At 32.1% G+C, this 14,352-nt stretch overlaps 2 protein-coding genes across 2 annotated transcripts; both read left to right on the top strand.

Moving 5' to 3' along the window:
- The first annotated feature begins 423 nt into the window (after nt 1–423).
- Nucleotides 424–2,736, top strand: LOC138880435 (uncharacterized). Its single transcript, XM_070160577.1, has 5 exons — nt 424–463; nt 1,121–1,355; nt 1,443–1,511; nt 2,416–2,517; nt 2,663–2,736. Exons 2-5 carry the CDS (start codon nt 1,124–1,126, stop codon nt 2,719–2,721), a joined length of 462 nt encoding a protein of 153 aa, XP_070016678.1. The 5' UTR covers nt 424–463; nt 1,121–1,123; the 3' UTR covers nt 2,722–2,736.
- An 879-nt stretch (nt 2,737–3,615) lies between these two features.
- On the top strand, nt 3,616–8,001 carry LOC104211170 (uncharacterized). The gene is made up of 6 exons (XM_070160814.1): nt 3,616–3,649; nt 5,245–5,308; nt 5,386–5,482; nt 5,571–5,731; nt 7,471–7,493; nt 7,601–8,001. The coding sequence occupies exons 2-6, from the start codon at nt 5,288–5,290 to the stop codon at nt 7,695–7,697; spliced, it is 399 nt and encodes a 132-aa protein (XP_070016915.1). The 5' UTR covers nt 3,616–3,649; nt 5,245–5,287; the 3' UTR covers nt 7,698–8,001.
- Nucleotides 8,002–14,352: the final 6,351 nt, after the last annotated feature.

Genomic DNA, 14,352 nt, shown 5'->3' with positions numbered 1-14,352 from the left:
GAGTGAAATTTAACAGTATCAATTCTAGGATAATAATTTTGCACCTATCATGTCATGATCCTTATTCTCACACCGATAACAAACCAACTCTGCTAATCTCTAGTTCTTCGTGATCAATTGTCAATTACTTTTGTTTTTGTAGTTAATTTTAGTTCATAATCATTTTCAATAAAAGTGTTAATCATCTTGGATAACATTTAACTAAAAATCACTTGAACATTATTTAGTTCAATTCCTGTAGAGACGATACTTTCTATACTATCTTTGACGTAGCACGAGCTTATTTTTTTATAGTGTGTTTTATGCTCCTCAAGTTGGTGTCTACCATGAGGAACATAAAGGAAGCAAGGTTTCCAAAACCAATTCGGTCGGACCCCAGTCAGAGAGATCCTAGTTTATGGTGTGAATTCCATGGTTTAAAGCCCCTGGATCCTACGTGGCTGCATTTGTTCCAGAATCCAAGGTCTAAAAATTATTGGATACTCATTAAATTATCAATTTGAAACATCCATGTATTATACTCTTGACGATGAATGTGCATTTTGATATGCCTCCTGACTTTTTAACTAATCCATAGTATGCTTGTTGTTAGAGAACTTGACACAAACTAATGCCGAGCACATTCAGTCAAGTCTCATTGAAGTGCACTCCATCCTAAAAGTTTCTCTATAAATTCAAAAGCTTTTTCCAGTAGTTGTTCAAGCTGCTCCTTAATGTAATAAAAAATACACTTGAGGCTTTGGGAATATATGGCAGGCTTTCATAACGTATTCTATACGGGAGGTGCATAGTAATCCAGATATGCACAAGCTGTCTTGCTGGTTTTAAAGAGTTGTATTTCTGCACAGCACAGGACAATGTGTTTGTTGTAGTGAAAGCTGAGGGGAAGCTACTCGAGAGTAGTCAACAAAGTGAATCTGAAAAGTTGCCTGAATATTTTGGAATTCTTTTCGGCACAGTAATATCCAAAAACCAAATAGGCGTAATAGAAGAGTAAAATACTTCCTTAGTTTCGTGCAACCAGATTACAACACAACATAAAATTCTTCAAGTATCGTGTGCTTAAGGCTGCCAGTTCTCAAGGTTCCCATTTAACCTTTTGGAAAATTAATTTATGCAGGGAATGCCAGCCAGTGTTCAGATATATGCATGTGGAAAGGACTTACAAAGTCAAGCTGTTGCTCGACGCAGCTTCTTCCGCTGCTCAACTGTGCAACTGAGCTGGAACTCTGGTTCTACAGGGCTTCTAGTGGTGGTCCAATCAGATGTTGATAAAACAAACCAAAGCTACTACGGAGAATCAAAGTTGAACTACTTGACTATTGATGGGACCCATGAAGGGCTTGTTCCTCTCCGTATGTTGTTTTCATCTTCTTAATCTTCAGCCAAAGTTGTGTTGAATGAGTGAATTTGCGACTTACTGATCCTTGGGCATGTTGCAGGTAAAGACGGCCCTATTCATGATGTTCAATGGTCCTATTCGGGTAAAGAATTTGCAGTTGTTTATGGTTGTATCCTTTACCAACACCCCAAAACCCAACCTCAAGGCTTCTGAAATTGTTATAAAAAATGAAAAGAAAGCCTTAGAGAAAAGGGAAAAAAAGAAGAGTGAAAAGAGTCTATGGAAATGTTACACACTTGTTGTGAAAAACCATACAAGTTGAAGACAAGAATATTTGGAAGAAATGTTACAAAGTTTGAAGTTGGATGCAACTTTTTTCTAGACGCCGTAGAAGTTTGAATATATGCACACTTATAACTAGTTGCTAAAGCTTAGAGCTTGGTTCTTCCAGTATTCTCTCATTCGTGGTTCTGGGTGTTACTGTTTTTCTTTAATTATTTCGTTTAAAATCTTCTCTCTCGCTTAAGAGGAGTAATACACAATAAAAAATGTGAGACAAGTGTTAAATGGTGGAGGACATCTGGCACACATATTCTTTTTGCTCTTCAACTTACAGAGGAGGTCCAAGGTGAAGTGCGTTAGATCATTGCTTTTATATACTCACTGAACATGCGCTCTGTTCATTAATAGGGTCTAAATGTAGTCCTAATAAAGAAGCTTTTATTTCCTCCCTCGAGTGGATTTGTTCAAAGATTAATTTGCAACTAGTATCCGCCTTCAAAGCAATGCCACAGCAATCGAGGAGTTAGAGTAACAACCTTGGGAACCAAGGCTCAAATATAGGAGAAATGACACTAGGTAAATTTATTCCATGCCTAAGCATTAGCTGGTAGAGTTACTTGATACCTATGCTTGTCGTAAGTAGTAGGTTCTCGGTGGATTGGTTGAAGGTGCAAAATAGCCTCGACACCTCTGTTATTAAAAATATATGCAGCTAGAATTCCTATATTTTTTCTTGAATCCATTGTTTCATATATTTTCTGGATGCTGCTGTTATTCCTTAAATCACTTAGTTATGCCTGCTATGGCCACGGTGTTCGACAAGAAGTGCAATCCTCTGCTTGAGCTTGGAACAGGCCCATACAACACTATCAAATGGAATCCGCTGGGGAACTGTATCCTTTTCTTCGAAAAGACATTCTTTTTCTAATTTGTCATCATTGTTTCTAGTTGGTCATTGGAAAAAAGGGCTAGTTCAGCCTGCTAGTTTATTTCCATCTGCAGTTACTGCTTTTGCTTGCCTTAATCCTTGTTCTACAGTTATATGCTTGGCAGGCTTTGGTAACTTACCAGGAGACATGGTATGTATATCTAGATGATTACTATATTCAGAAGTGGGAAATGTCCACAACTCTTATCTGTTTCAAATATCATGGATTGCTACTACCTATAAAAAAAAAAGACTTTTGACACATAGGCTAAACATAATCAAAGTACCAACATTTCCCTTATTACCAACAATTAAACGAGAGATGGAAAGAGTTCGACTCCCTTGATGTGTAGTTTTTCTAATTTAAAATCAGCTTTGATATCAAGTAGCATCCTAATTCATGTGATTAAGAGTAAAATAGGGATGTTAAAGGAGTCAATCTTTTCGAGATAGAACAAAAAGAAAAGAATCTCATATAAAATAAGATCAAGGAAGTAGAATACCAGATTTAAGTGCTAAATAGAACACAAAATGATCAGCTTCATTGGAGGCATGCCAAACTTTTAACTATTCTAAGCTTGCTGCTTAGCAAATCATGCTCGAGGAGATTCTTTAGAACATATAGCGATCAACATAATTGGTGTATATGACCATTTGATTCTCCCTGTGCAAAACAAAACCCAATGGAATTATCAGATAGTTAGTATAGTTAGTGTTAGATAGTTAAGTGCAAACAATAATATTTACACTCTCCGTCCCATTTTATGTGATGTTGTTTGATTGCTTGTGGAGCGTAAGAAAGAAAGAAAGACTTGAACTTGTGGTCTGAAACAGGTCGTATATTCGTGTGGCTATAAATCATCTCATCAAGGGTAAAATGGGAAGTTTAAAGTTAAATTGTTTCTAAATATGTATATTCTTTTTGGGAAAGACTAAAAAGGAAAGTGTATCACATAAATTGGGACAGAGGGAGTGATATAATATACTCATCTAAAATATATATTTATTAATGTAGTATCATCTACTCTTAAAAAAATGTTGTATCAGGTGGGTAAAACAACCATGTACATAAAGTGTCCCTATAAAGGGATTAGTGCGTAAGTCGTTATTCTTCGCTCATTCTCTCGGTCTTTTATCCTTGTTTCTCTTATATTTCATATGACATCTAAGCTTTTATTAGAAATTACTATGCATTTACCAGTAATATTCGAGATAAGATAATGTCATTCACTGCATATTATTCCTAAAACCGTCTTGTTTATTTGAGTCTTCTTTGCTTCTTGTGAGTGTTATGCATCAACCAACATACCACGAAACCAAGAATATTTCAGCAAACAAAATTTGAGAAGCCATGTCTTAAGTGGAGGTAATGCACTGACTAGGTTGCAGATTTTTATTAGGAGATCCACTCCATCTGCTCAGCGCGTGAACTCTATTCAGACAATTCAGTGAATTTCTTGCTTTCATGGCAGTTGATTTCCATTCCCAGCCTAACTAATTTCGATCACCTGAACCCTAATTCAGCATGGCTCAAAAAGTTCCTACTTCCTCTTTTTTTCCTGTAAGGTTAATTAATATTCCGACCCACTGGGGTCGACTACCTGCGAATCATCCCATCCATCTTTCATATTTTTCCAGTGGTTTTGCCTAGCTTATGACGGTAGTGTCTTTTGCTGACAAAGATCTTACTGTACACCCACTTTCAATAGGATTATCCTGCACCATAAGCCTCAATTATAACCTGCGACAATCTCCAGTGATTTTCAATTATTCTCTAGTTTTTTTGGGTGAATTTTCTCGATGAATAGAATATCCCGTGATTTTTATGACGAACAGATGTTCAAAGATCTCATTCTGACAGCTTTTTCGGGTAAATTTTACAGCAAGCTCAATTCCTTCCCCTGGTCTGTTCATCAATTTCCAACCATTTCCTCAGACATTTTGGCCTCCTTCAATTATGTCATAGGGATTGGATAATTTGGTCACAAGAAAATAAGAGATAGTGATTTATGTAGCACCCAAGGGTGTGGCCTTAAGTGGGTGCAACCTTAGAGATCAGGGTTCAAATTCTAGCCGAGACAAGAAGCATTAGGTAATTTCTTCCCATCTACCTAAGCTTGATAGACAGAGTTGGCCGGTACCTATGCTAGTGTACAAATTTTTCAATTTGTAGCTTGCAATGATAAGACAATTTAATGCATCACAGTTGGTGCATTTTGCCCCATTTTATACCATATCAGAATATCTTGATAGCTGTCTGGACCACTTGACTTCTTTCAATCTATTGATTTTATAATGTCTTAAATCTTTAATCTAGTGGTCAACTTTTCAGATGCTGATGTTAATCCACCTGTAGGTTTGTTATAGCAATTATTATCTATCTTCCTTACTAAAAATGGACCTGTTGAATTATGGCCCTAATGCAACTGCATGAACTTATAATTATGTTGAGAAGCCTTCGGTGATTCTAAAGAATGAGAAGCTAGTGAGCATGCCTAATGTTGCCTTTGTGGGAAGAGTGAGGCAATGGGTTCATTGGCTAAAAGACCGAATTTTGTTTTACCATCAAAAAATTGTTGCCTTTGTTTGGAATGAGAGAAAGTGGAGTGCCAGGTTTATGCAAGCAGATATATTTGGCAATTTTGTTATTAAATACATGATAGCTAATGCTCATTCTTTCATGTTTTTGAAGGGTTAAAATTTTTCACCACAATGGATCATTGTACTTCAAGAAGATGTTTGACAGATTGTATAAGGTTAATAGCCTTGCTAATTTTTTTTCTGCGAACCAACTTGCTCTGCCTGCTTACTTCTTTGTTCACTCCTCTGACAGGTTGATTGGAAGCCAGAGTTAGTAGAAAAATTTGGTGACAATGAAGACCTTGTTAAGGCAGTTGGCTCGGTGAAAATAGATGAAGCTAAAGCGCCAGGTTCCTCCTGTTTAAATCTTGTAACAAAGTTTGATGTAATGCCCATGTAATTGTTATAATGGGAGCTGAAACCAAAATGTCTTTCCAGGGAAAGGATCAAAAGCTACCCAGGCCGTTCCAAAAGCTACCCAGGCCGTTCCAAAAGCTACCCAGGCCGTTCCGAAGGCTACACCTGCCAATCCTCCTGCAGCAAAACCTGCTGCTTATCGTCCACCTCATGCGAAGGTTGCTGCTGCGGTTCAAGCAGAGGTATGGAAGGGATACTTTATTGATTACTTAAAACTTTTTTCTTCTGATAAGTCGGAGGTATTCATTGATAGCACACCAAGCTGGTGTATAAAGTGCTTATACCTTACCATAATTGGTATTCAATCTAATAATTTCAATGAATTTTTTGGCATTTAACTACATTCTTAGAGCAAAATAACTTTGTTGAGCATTTTGAATGTCATGCCTGGGGAGTTAATACTTTTAATTTCCCAATGGAGAACACTGACATTATGAATATGCTATGTTATTTCCTTCTATATTACAATGTATAAACTACATTACATAAATGATATGGTATGTTTTAATATGATGATTACTCACTAGTGGGTTTTCTGCACAGCCATTACCTTTGTGAAGTTAACTGACCTTGTATACAGCAACTAGAATATTTATTAAGTTGGTTCCCTTGTAAAAAATTTCTTCAGTAATATTATATTGTAACAAAGTTTCAAGAAAGTAAAGGTGTTCGATTTTCATACTCTTGCTATTGTTAAGATATTCTCTTCCCACAATTTGGCTAGAATGGTTACTCCATATACCCAATCTTTGGACTTAACATTATCCTCATAATGGTTAATGCCATGTCAATTGTGAATTGGATTTAATGCTGGTAAATAATAAGAAAAAATAAAAAGGCTAGCCCAAAATGCATGTTTAATTTTCTTGAATGAAGCATCCCTTCTCTACCTTTCTGTGATGAACTCTATTTCTGACTCCTTAAGACATGTAGGTGACTGAATCCCAAAAGAATATTAAGGTCCTTTATCGAATATGAATAGCTCTTGTTCTCTATAAATTTCATATGGTTTAGTTCGATAGCAATCAACCTGTAGAGAATAAAAGGAACTTAGGTGTGTAATATAATGCATTAGATGTGTTGAGCTTAATTATTCTACAAGTAATTACATGGATCTTTATCTTTCCTTCTTTTCTGTAAAACATTTCCTGAAATTTTAAAGCCAAATCTGATATTTCAGTTATTACTGTCCAATCTTTATTGGCAGCTCATTTTCCTTTAGAACTCTCTTCCTTAGAAAATGAGAAGAAAAAAGGTGAGGTTAGACAGTATACCATTTGGAGGGAGCAAATACACAAGTTGTGAATTTTATTGTAATTCATTTTCTCTATGTAACTAAAAAAGATACCACTCTTAGGTGGGGCTGAACGCGATGGAACTGATAATAAATTACACATTTGGCACTTCTTGCTTGATCATTCCTCTTCTTTTTGCCCGGGCAAGAGGATCCTGAACTTTGCAAATATGTTCTCTCACTCACTGATCTCCACCCCATTTGACTATAAAAAAGCTTTGGAAGGTTTCCTGAACTGAAAAGATACTGCTTTTCTGAATAGACTTTGTTCTGGAAAACAAACATAATTATTTTCAGGATATGGATAAAAAATACTTAGAGATAGGATTTCACAAAGAATAATATAGATATTCTCTGAAACATTTCTTCAGAAGTTAATCTCAACGCAGAACTTTTCGAAAAAATATGTTTACTGCATTAGGATATAGTTACCTTTACGGGACACATTCTGATGATAAACTTGCAATGTGGTAACAACATGATGGTTTATTAGCTACTTTCAAAACGTCATAATTTGTATATACATGTCATCTGAAAGTTCATCCATGCGTTATTTCCAGTTATATTTTTCTCCTTTAGTTTGCGCCACTAGTATGCTAATAGTAAGCATCTGTTTCATTTTGACAGTTATTTGGAGGAAGTTCTTCAGGGTAAGCTTCAATGCACTTTTCCTCTTTTTTTGTTTTTCTTTTGTAATATTTCGGATGTTCAAACTATTAAGTTGCTATACATCATTCCGTATTTCACATGAATATAGGGAGCTGAGCAAGAATGCATTGAAAAACAAGAAAAAGCGGGAGAAACAACGGGAGAAAAAACAAACTGAGGGTGCTTCTGGAACTGGTGGTTCATGATCAGATGCAACTTTACAGAATGCTGTCTTTGACAATGCAGGTCATGAGGGGCCTAAAGCAATATAAGGTTTTCATGGACCCTCAACATACCGGAGATTTATTTGATTTGGCCTAATATTTGTAGAAAATATAAATCAAATTTTGTTTCATATCTTCTTTCCAAATTTAGTTTTCAGCCCATGTGCTAGATTTGAAATAAAATTGCCCTTTTCTCAAGTAAATTTACTTGTGTTGGATGAGTGGGATGGTGGAGCTGCCAGTTAGAGAGGAAGTTAGTGACAGAAGGGAAATGTTTCTCTTTTTCTTTTTTTGTTGTTGTGTTACTACCTTCTGGTTATGAAATACTAGTATAGTGCCCGCGCGATGTGTGAAAAATATTAGAAGAAAAATTGTAATCTTATTTTTAGATAAATGTAAAATTTACGGATATAGTTAAATAGAGACAGTTGGCACAATGACACACGTAAAGTTCTTACTTTTATATAGTACCCGCTTAATACGCGGATGTTGTAAAGTAAAGAAAACAAAAATTGAAAGTTGAAATTATTTTATAGTATTATTTATGCGTTCATCATAGTAAAGCATAATTAGCTTAACATAACTATGACCGAAGAACTTATCTAAAGCATAATAGTTGTAACATGGATCCTTTATTTTGCTTGTTAATAATATCTGGCATCTGACACTCGTTATAGTTTTCGTCATGCGTAAAACATTATGTAGTATAGCAACTCCACTCATATAGGCCCTTGGTATCCTAATCAATTATAAATAAACTAAAATTGCTTAGAAAATTTCCAAAAGAAAAGCAATGAACAATTTGTTTTTTAGTTTTTCAATGTTTATACTTTTGATATTTCTATGTCTTCCCATCAACTTTCAGCCACATATGTCATGGCAAACTCGCACGAGTTTCGATCATATATCTTTAGCATAGTTTTGCACCTCTTGATAAAGTTACAAATTGCTTAATAAACTTAATTAGACGCACACATAAAACACACACATAAATTTTGTCCATATGAATTTCTGTTATCATAGAATGATTGTAAAGTTTGGAGCATCCGATTAATGGGTTTAAGGTGAATCGTGGCAGAATGATAATGTGAATAGAGGGGACATAAACCTGCATCTTCTCGAGCGAATCATCTTGTTGCACTCTATAATTGAACATTCGAACGTACACACATACATATACCAACAAAGTAGTGATACCGGAAGATATGGCTTCATACCTTTGTTCGTACCATCCATATCACATAATATATAGTCCCTCGGTTCCAATTTGTATGAGGGTTGACCTACTTGGGGAGTCAAACATCTTTATCTTTGATTCAATTTCAAGCATAGATTATTTGAGCAATTTTTAATAGAATTTACATATTTAAAAATTACATAAAAAGTACTACAAGTCTACGTAATTAATCATTCACAATGTATGAAAGAGTTGAAGAAAATCATAGTCAAAGAAAGAGTTGTTTGACTCTCCAAATAGGTCAACCCTCATATAAACTTAACTGGGATGGAAGGAGTAGCTAAACATTAATTTTGTCTATTAAATCAAAGACTCACTTTCTCTCATTGCGTGTTTTTAAAGTTGGGATCTAAGATTATTTCCCCAATAAATCAATCAGGAACATGAGCACACAATACTGAGTAACCCATATATTGAAAAGAGTAATTTATTATAGGTGCATGGCCTTTATTTATTTAGTCCTAAACTCCCTATAGGGGTCTTAGAGTTATTTGGTTAAATAATTGCTATTTAGAGTCAATAATTGTGTTGCAGATTCTTAATCAGCGTTCTATTTTTTCTTCACCAAGTTATGCGAATCAATGAGTTTGGTTAACCAACTTTTTAAAATTTGTGTCAACAACATCTTTTGTGATACACTTCTTCTAGTTTTGATACAATTTTCTTTAAACTTTGAACTTTCGAGCTTTTTGAGAGAATACAAATCTTGGTGGTTAGCACGTAGAAATTCTTGTTTGTACCGTCACGATATTTTTCTTCCATGAGTCATTCTCAAGTACCTTTTTTCATTTTTCTATCTCCTCCTGAATTTGAACATCTATATTAACAAATGAAGTTAGATAAAACATCGATGATGGCATGAAATGACCAACTCCAAGTCTACAACAAAGTTTTTAATCTCATGAGCAAAGTTCGCCTGAGCATCTGCATCAAATTTTGACTCATATTAAAAGATAGTTTGCAAAGTGTTAAATCCTCAAATAACAACAATTATCTCCTAGCCAAATTTTATGAAAATATAGATGTTACTGAATGTTTCTCTTTTCATAAGAGAATTTCTAAACATCTTGATCATTTAGTTGTGAAGTTGGAAGTTTTTCAATTATTATTATTCTCGAGAAATGCTTATTCATAAGAAGATAGTATGATGCTATAATTAAAAGTGATTATGTAATATTTCTTACAATTAGAGATCTGCAAATGAAGAATAAGCATAAGAATCAACACTTAATATGCAAGTTTGAAAATGTAGAAGAAAAATGCAAAAATTGGTTAATTGAAGGATGCACAAAACCGACAGTAGAATGAACACAATCATTTTCTTTGTCATATGAAATAATTTTCTTTTTCAGTTGTAGCAAATCTTAATCTTCTTTATTAAATGGTTTGACTTTATCGATGGTGATAATCCCATATTGCGCCTAAAATTAAACAAAAGAAAAAAATTAGTTTATTTAGAGGAAGAATGAAGATAGATCCACAAAAGATGCAGTTAAAATAAGAGGAGATTTTAAGCCAAATAACGTTAGTAAACACATAAGAATCTGGGCAACATCTTGATGTAGAAACAAAAATATAAACACAAAATAAACAAAATTTAAAATGTAAAGGAGGTGAAGAAGTGTTATTTACAAAAAGTAAAGTTCCCTTATCTATATGCTTGCTTTCGATGTAGAAGAAAGTTCTCTTAGAACCTTGGTTGTTCGACGTTTCCTTACCCAAATCAACTCGTTCTTCTATCCTAGTCATAGCATAGAGTAATAATTTCTTCTCTATTACGACAGTTATCCTCTAAGAAACAGGTAGAGATAAAATGAAAGGATTCATTGTAAATGTGTTTACAAAGATGATAATTATTTAATATGTGTTCTCGCTCCTTTTTTTTGCCGTGTAATGTCCTATATTTCAGTGTGCATGTATGCAGGTGGTTCTGTGCAAGTGAACGTGCAAGTGAAATGGGGGATGGGAAGTGAGAACGTGAGTTAGAGGATTAGATTAGTTATCCTCTATTTTATCATTATTTGTTTCAGACTTTTATATATATATATATATATATATATATATATATATATATATATATATAATATTTTCAAACTCCAAAATTTTTGGAGCTTTGTGCTGAAGTGCCACTTGGTTCAATATGGTGTTTTTTTCCTCTCCTTTTAATTAGATACTAGTATACATACCCGCGCAATGCGCAGGCAATTAATAAATGTAATCATGAATATACAGGTTTATTAAATAATTTTAAGATTTAGCATATTATAAAATAATATTGTAAAGCTTACATGAAAGAATGCTAACATATTTGGCACCTCGAATGGTTATATTAGTTAACACTAATAAAAAAAATCAATATATAAACTTTATTCACTGTTTAAATTTGTTAACCATAACTTTGAACATTATATAATTATTTACTTTATTTGTTTTACAAATTATTCAAAATCATAAATTCCTCACATAATCCCTGTCATCCTCTTATATGCATTTTTTACTATAATACTTTTAGTTGATTTTTTTATTTAGCATTTTACTTATAATAAATAATTATTTGGAACTACTTATATTTTGTTTCCAATATGATATATTTAATTTTAGTTTTAGTTATTGATATTATCTACACATGAATTTAAATTATATTTATTTTCATTTAACATCTATTAAGATTTCAGTTAGATAACCTTATCCATAAAGTATGTTTTGTTGAATCATAACTCAAAGACTTTCTCATAGCAAATTCAAATATGCCTTATCTTCTATATATTTCCACACTATAATTTTTTATTCGTATACTTTTTTTTCTTGTTGCATATATTTTGTGTTGCACTTTTGCGTACCTTATCATACGATTATTTTTCAGTTTTGTACTTATATGCATTTTTTACTATAATACTTTTAGATGATTTTTTATTTGTATATTTTTTTCTTGTTGTATATATATTGTGTTTACAGTTTTAAGTACTTTATCGTACGATTATTTTTCACTTTTTCACTTATGTCCTTGCCTATCATTCCTCTGTTAATATAATATAAATAGATATTTTACATTCCTTAAATCTAAATTATTTTAATACTTCTATTTTATTACTCAAGATTGCTTCATTCTTTAAATTTATAAAATAAATATTATATCAGCATAAATAATGTAAATCAATCCAAACTTGAGATAGACCTATGAATATTGGTGGCATCTCAATGTAATAATTTAACAATCTTTTAGCATGATTTTACTTAATTGCTTGAATTTTTTATAACTTATAAACAAAGATTTGAGTTACTATTATTTTATAAATTATATCGATATTTTAAAATATTATATTAAAATCATATGCAACATGAAAATAAACTTTTGCTTCTAACTTCCCAATAATAAACTTGAGATGGCTCATGATTTTACAAAGTAGTTGGTATATTATTTCTCATTTTAGCCTCTAAACGCATTTGTATAGTTATACACATCTTCATTGAATGGCATGACTAAATTATCTTAAGATTTCTAAAATTAATAAATCAAATGGATTAATAAAAATATTAACACAGAAAAAAAAACTAACAGGATAACACATAAAAGTAATACCCATAATATTAAACAATTTAAGAAGCTTAAAGTTAACTAAATCATGCTTAATTGTTGTGGCTTCATCATTAACCTCATAATCAATACTTGATGAGACTCTAAGTTCGTAAATTGCAACACAAACATAAAAATAAAAAGTTGAAATCATAACTTTTTCAATACAAAATAATAAAAAAAAATACTCAACCAAACATATTATCAACAAATGTTCATTAAATAATATTTAGTAATGGAAGGAGAACTAAAATAAACAATTTAAGAAGCTTAAAGTTAACTAAATCATACCTTAATTGTTGTGGCTTCGTCATTAACCTCATAATCAATACTTGATGAGACTCTAAGTTCGTAAATTGCAACACAAACATAAAAATAAAAAGTTGAAATCATAACTTTTTCAATAAAAAATAATAATAAAAAAATACTCAACCAAACATATTATCAACAAATGTTCATTAAATAATATTTAGTAATGGAAGGAGAACTAAAATCCCCATTAGCATTAATTGATGCGTCATCTTCCTGTGAAATTCAAATAAAAAACCTTAAAATTAAATTGCTGAAAAGTAAAAAATATAAATTACAACATCAAAAAATATATATATGTTTATGAAAACACACTTTTGCTACAACAATTTCGTCCGCCTCCTTACAATCATTAGCCATTATAGTTTTACATTTCTTAGAAAGTTTAAAAAAAATTATATTATCGTGATCATATAGTTCGGGAATAAATATTACACAACTGCACAATAATGTAAGTTGTAGAAGAACATTACTTGATAATGATTCGATGTGATCCACTAATCTTTTTGCAATCGATTAATTTTTCAGCTTCTCAATAAATAAATAAAAAAAGTGGTATCACCAATATTATCTTTCACTTCACATGTATCTTGAATCTTATCAAGTCATTCTCTCGAGGCTGCGACCATTACTAAGATTTTTAGAATAAAGAAAGCAAAAGAGAAAGAGAAAAAATTCATAAGGTTACTGAGAAAAAAAGAAAATAGATTGAAAAGAAGAGAGAAAAATTGTAAGGGATGGGTTTAGGATAAATCTGAGAAATTGTAACCGCTTTGAATTCAAAAGTATAATTAAAAGTTATTTTAAGTTTACAAAATTAATGTAAACAATCTGCAATTTTTTCTCTATAAAGGAGTAGTTCAACTACGCTATTTTATTAAAAAAGTTAGTTTAAAACGTTAATATAAAAAAATTGATAACTTCTCAAAAAAAGAGTCCTAAATGTGCCTTAGATTACGGCTGCACGGTTAATCTTAAGTTAAGACTTTGCATATTTCAAAACAAATTTAGAACTTTTTATTAGGACACTTGATAAGCTTGAATTAATATTAATCTATAAAGAATCTCTATATAATTTAGCCCAAAAAAAAAGGGCAAGAATTTATTTTAAATAATTTTTTTTAAAAAGAATAGGGTGTAATTATTATTACTATTAATTATTAATTATTAATTATTAATTAAGAGAATATGTAAGGGGGACTTTTCAATTTGTTTAAAAACAATTAAGTTAGAATAATGTGCAACTCATGTAGCCTGCTTTTTCCTGAAAATAAGGAGGTAAAAACTATGTTATTGGATTTTAAACATTTCAAAAGTTGGGATAACTATACAGGAGAGAAAATGGTGCAAACATTTCGGAGCACTCATAACCAAACAACTGAATTTGAATTTGAGTTTAAACTACATGTCTATTTTTCCTTTTAATACTATATAAAATATATAAATATATCAAAAATAAAAAACAACGAAATATCCTAATACGTGCTTAATAGTTGGAATAACTATTTAGGAGACAA

The sequence above is a fragment of the Nicotiana sylvestris genome, chromosome 10, assembly GCF_000393655.2.
Source record: "Nicotiana sylvestris chromosome 10, ASM39365v2, whole genome shotgun sequence".
In the NCBI taxonomy this organism is placed as follows: domain Eukaryota; kingdom Viridiplantae; phylum Streptophyta; class Magnoliopsida; order Solanales; family Solanaceae; genus Nicotiana; species Nicotiana sylvestris.
This window is presented reverse-complemented; position numbering and strand designations above follow the sequence as displayed.

What these genes read in the sequence shown, in the direction of transcription:
- LOC138880435 (XM_070160577.1), top strand. Translation starts at nt 1,124, where the DNA reads ATGCCAGCCAGTGTTCAGATATATGCATGTGGAAAGGACTTACAAAGT. An exon ending in TGAAGGGCTTGTTCCTCTCC is followed by an intron (nt 1,356 to 1,442) that starts GTATGTTGTTTT and finishes GGCATGTTGCAG; the next exon opens with GTAAAGACGGCCCTATTCAT. An exon ending in ATTTGCAGTTGTTTATGGTT is followed by an intron (nt 1,512 to 2,415) that starts GTATCCTTTACC and finishes TAAATCACTTAG; the next exon opens with TTATGCCTGCTATGGCCACG.
- LOC104211170 (XM_070160814.1), top strand. Translation starts at nt 5,288, where the DNA reads ATGTTTGACAGATTGTATAAG. An exon ending in CTGCTGCGGTTCAAGCAGAG is followed by an intron (nt 5,732 to 7,470) that starts GTATGGAAGGGA and finishes TCATTTTGACAG; the next exon opens with TTATTTGGAGGAAGTTCTTC. An exon ending in TTTGGAGGAAGTTCTTCAGG is followed by an intron (nt 7,494 to 7,600) that starts GTAAGCTTCAAT and finishes ACATGAATATAG; the next exon opens with GGAGCTGAGCAAGAATGCAT.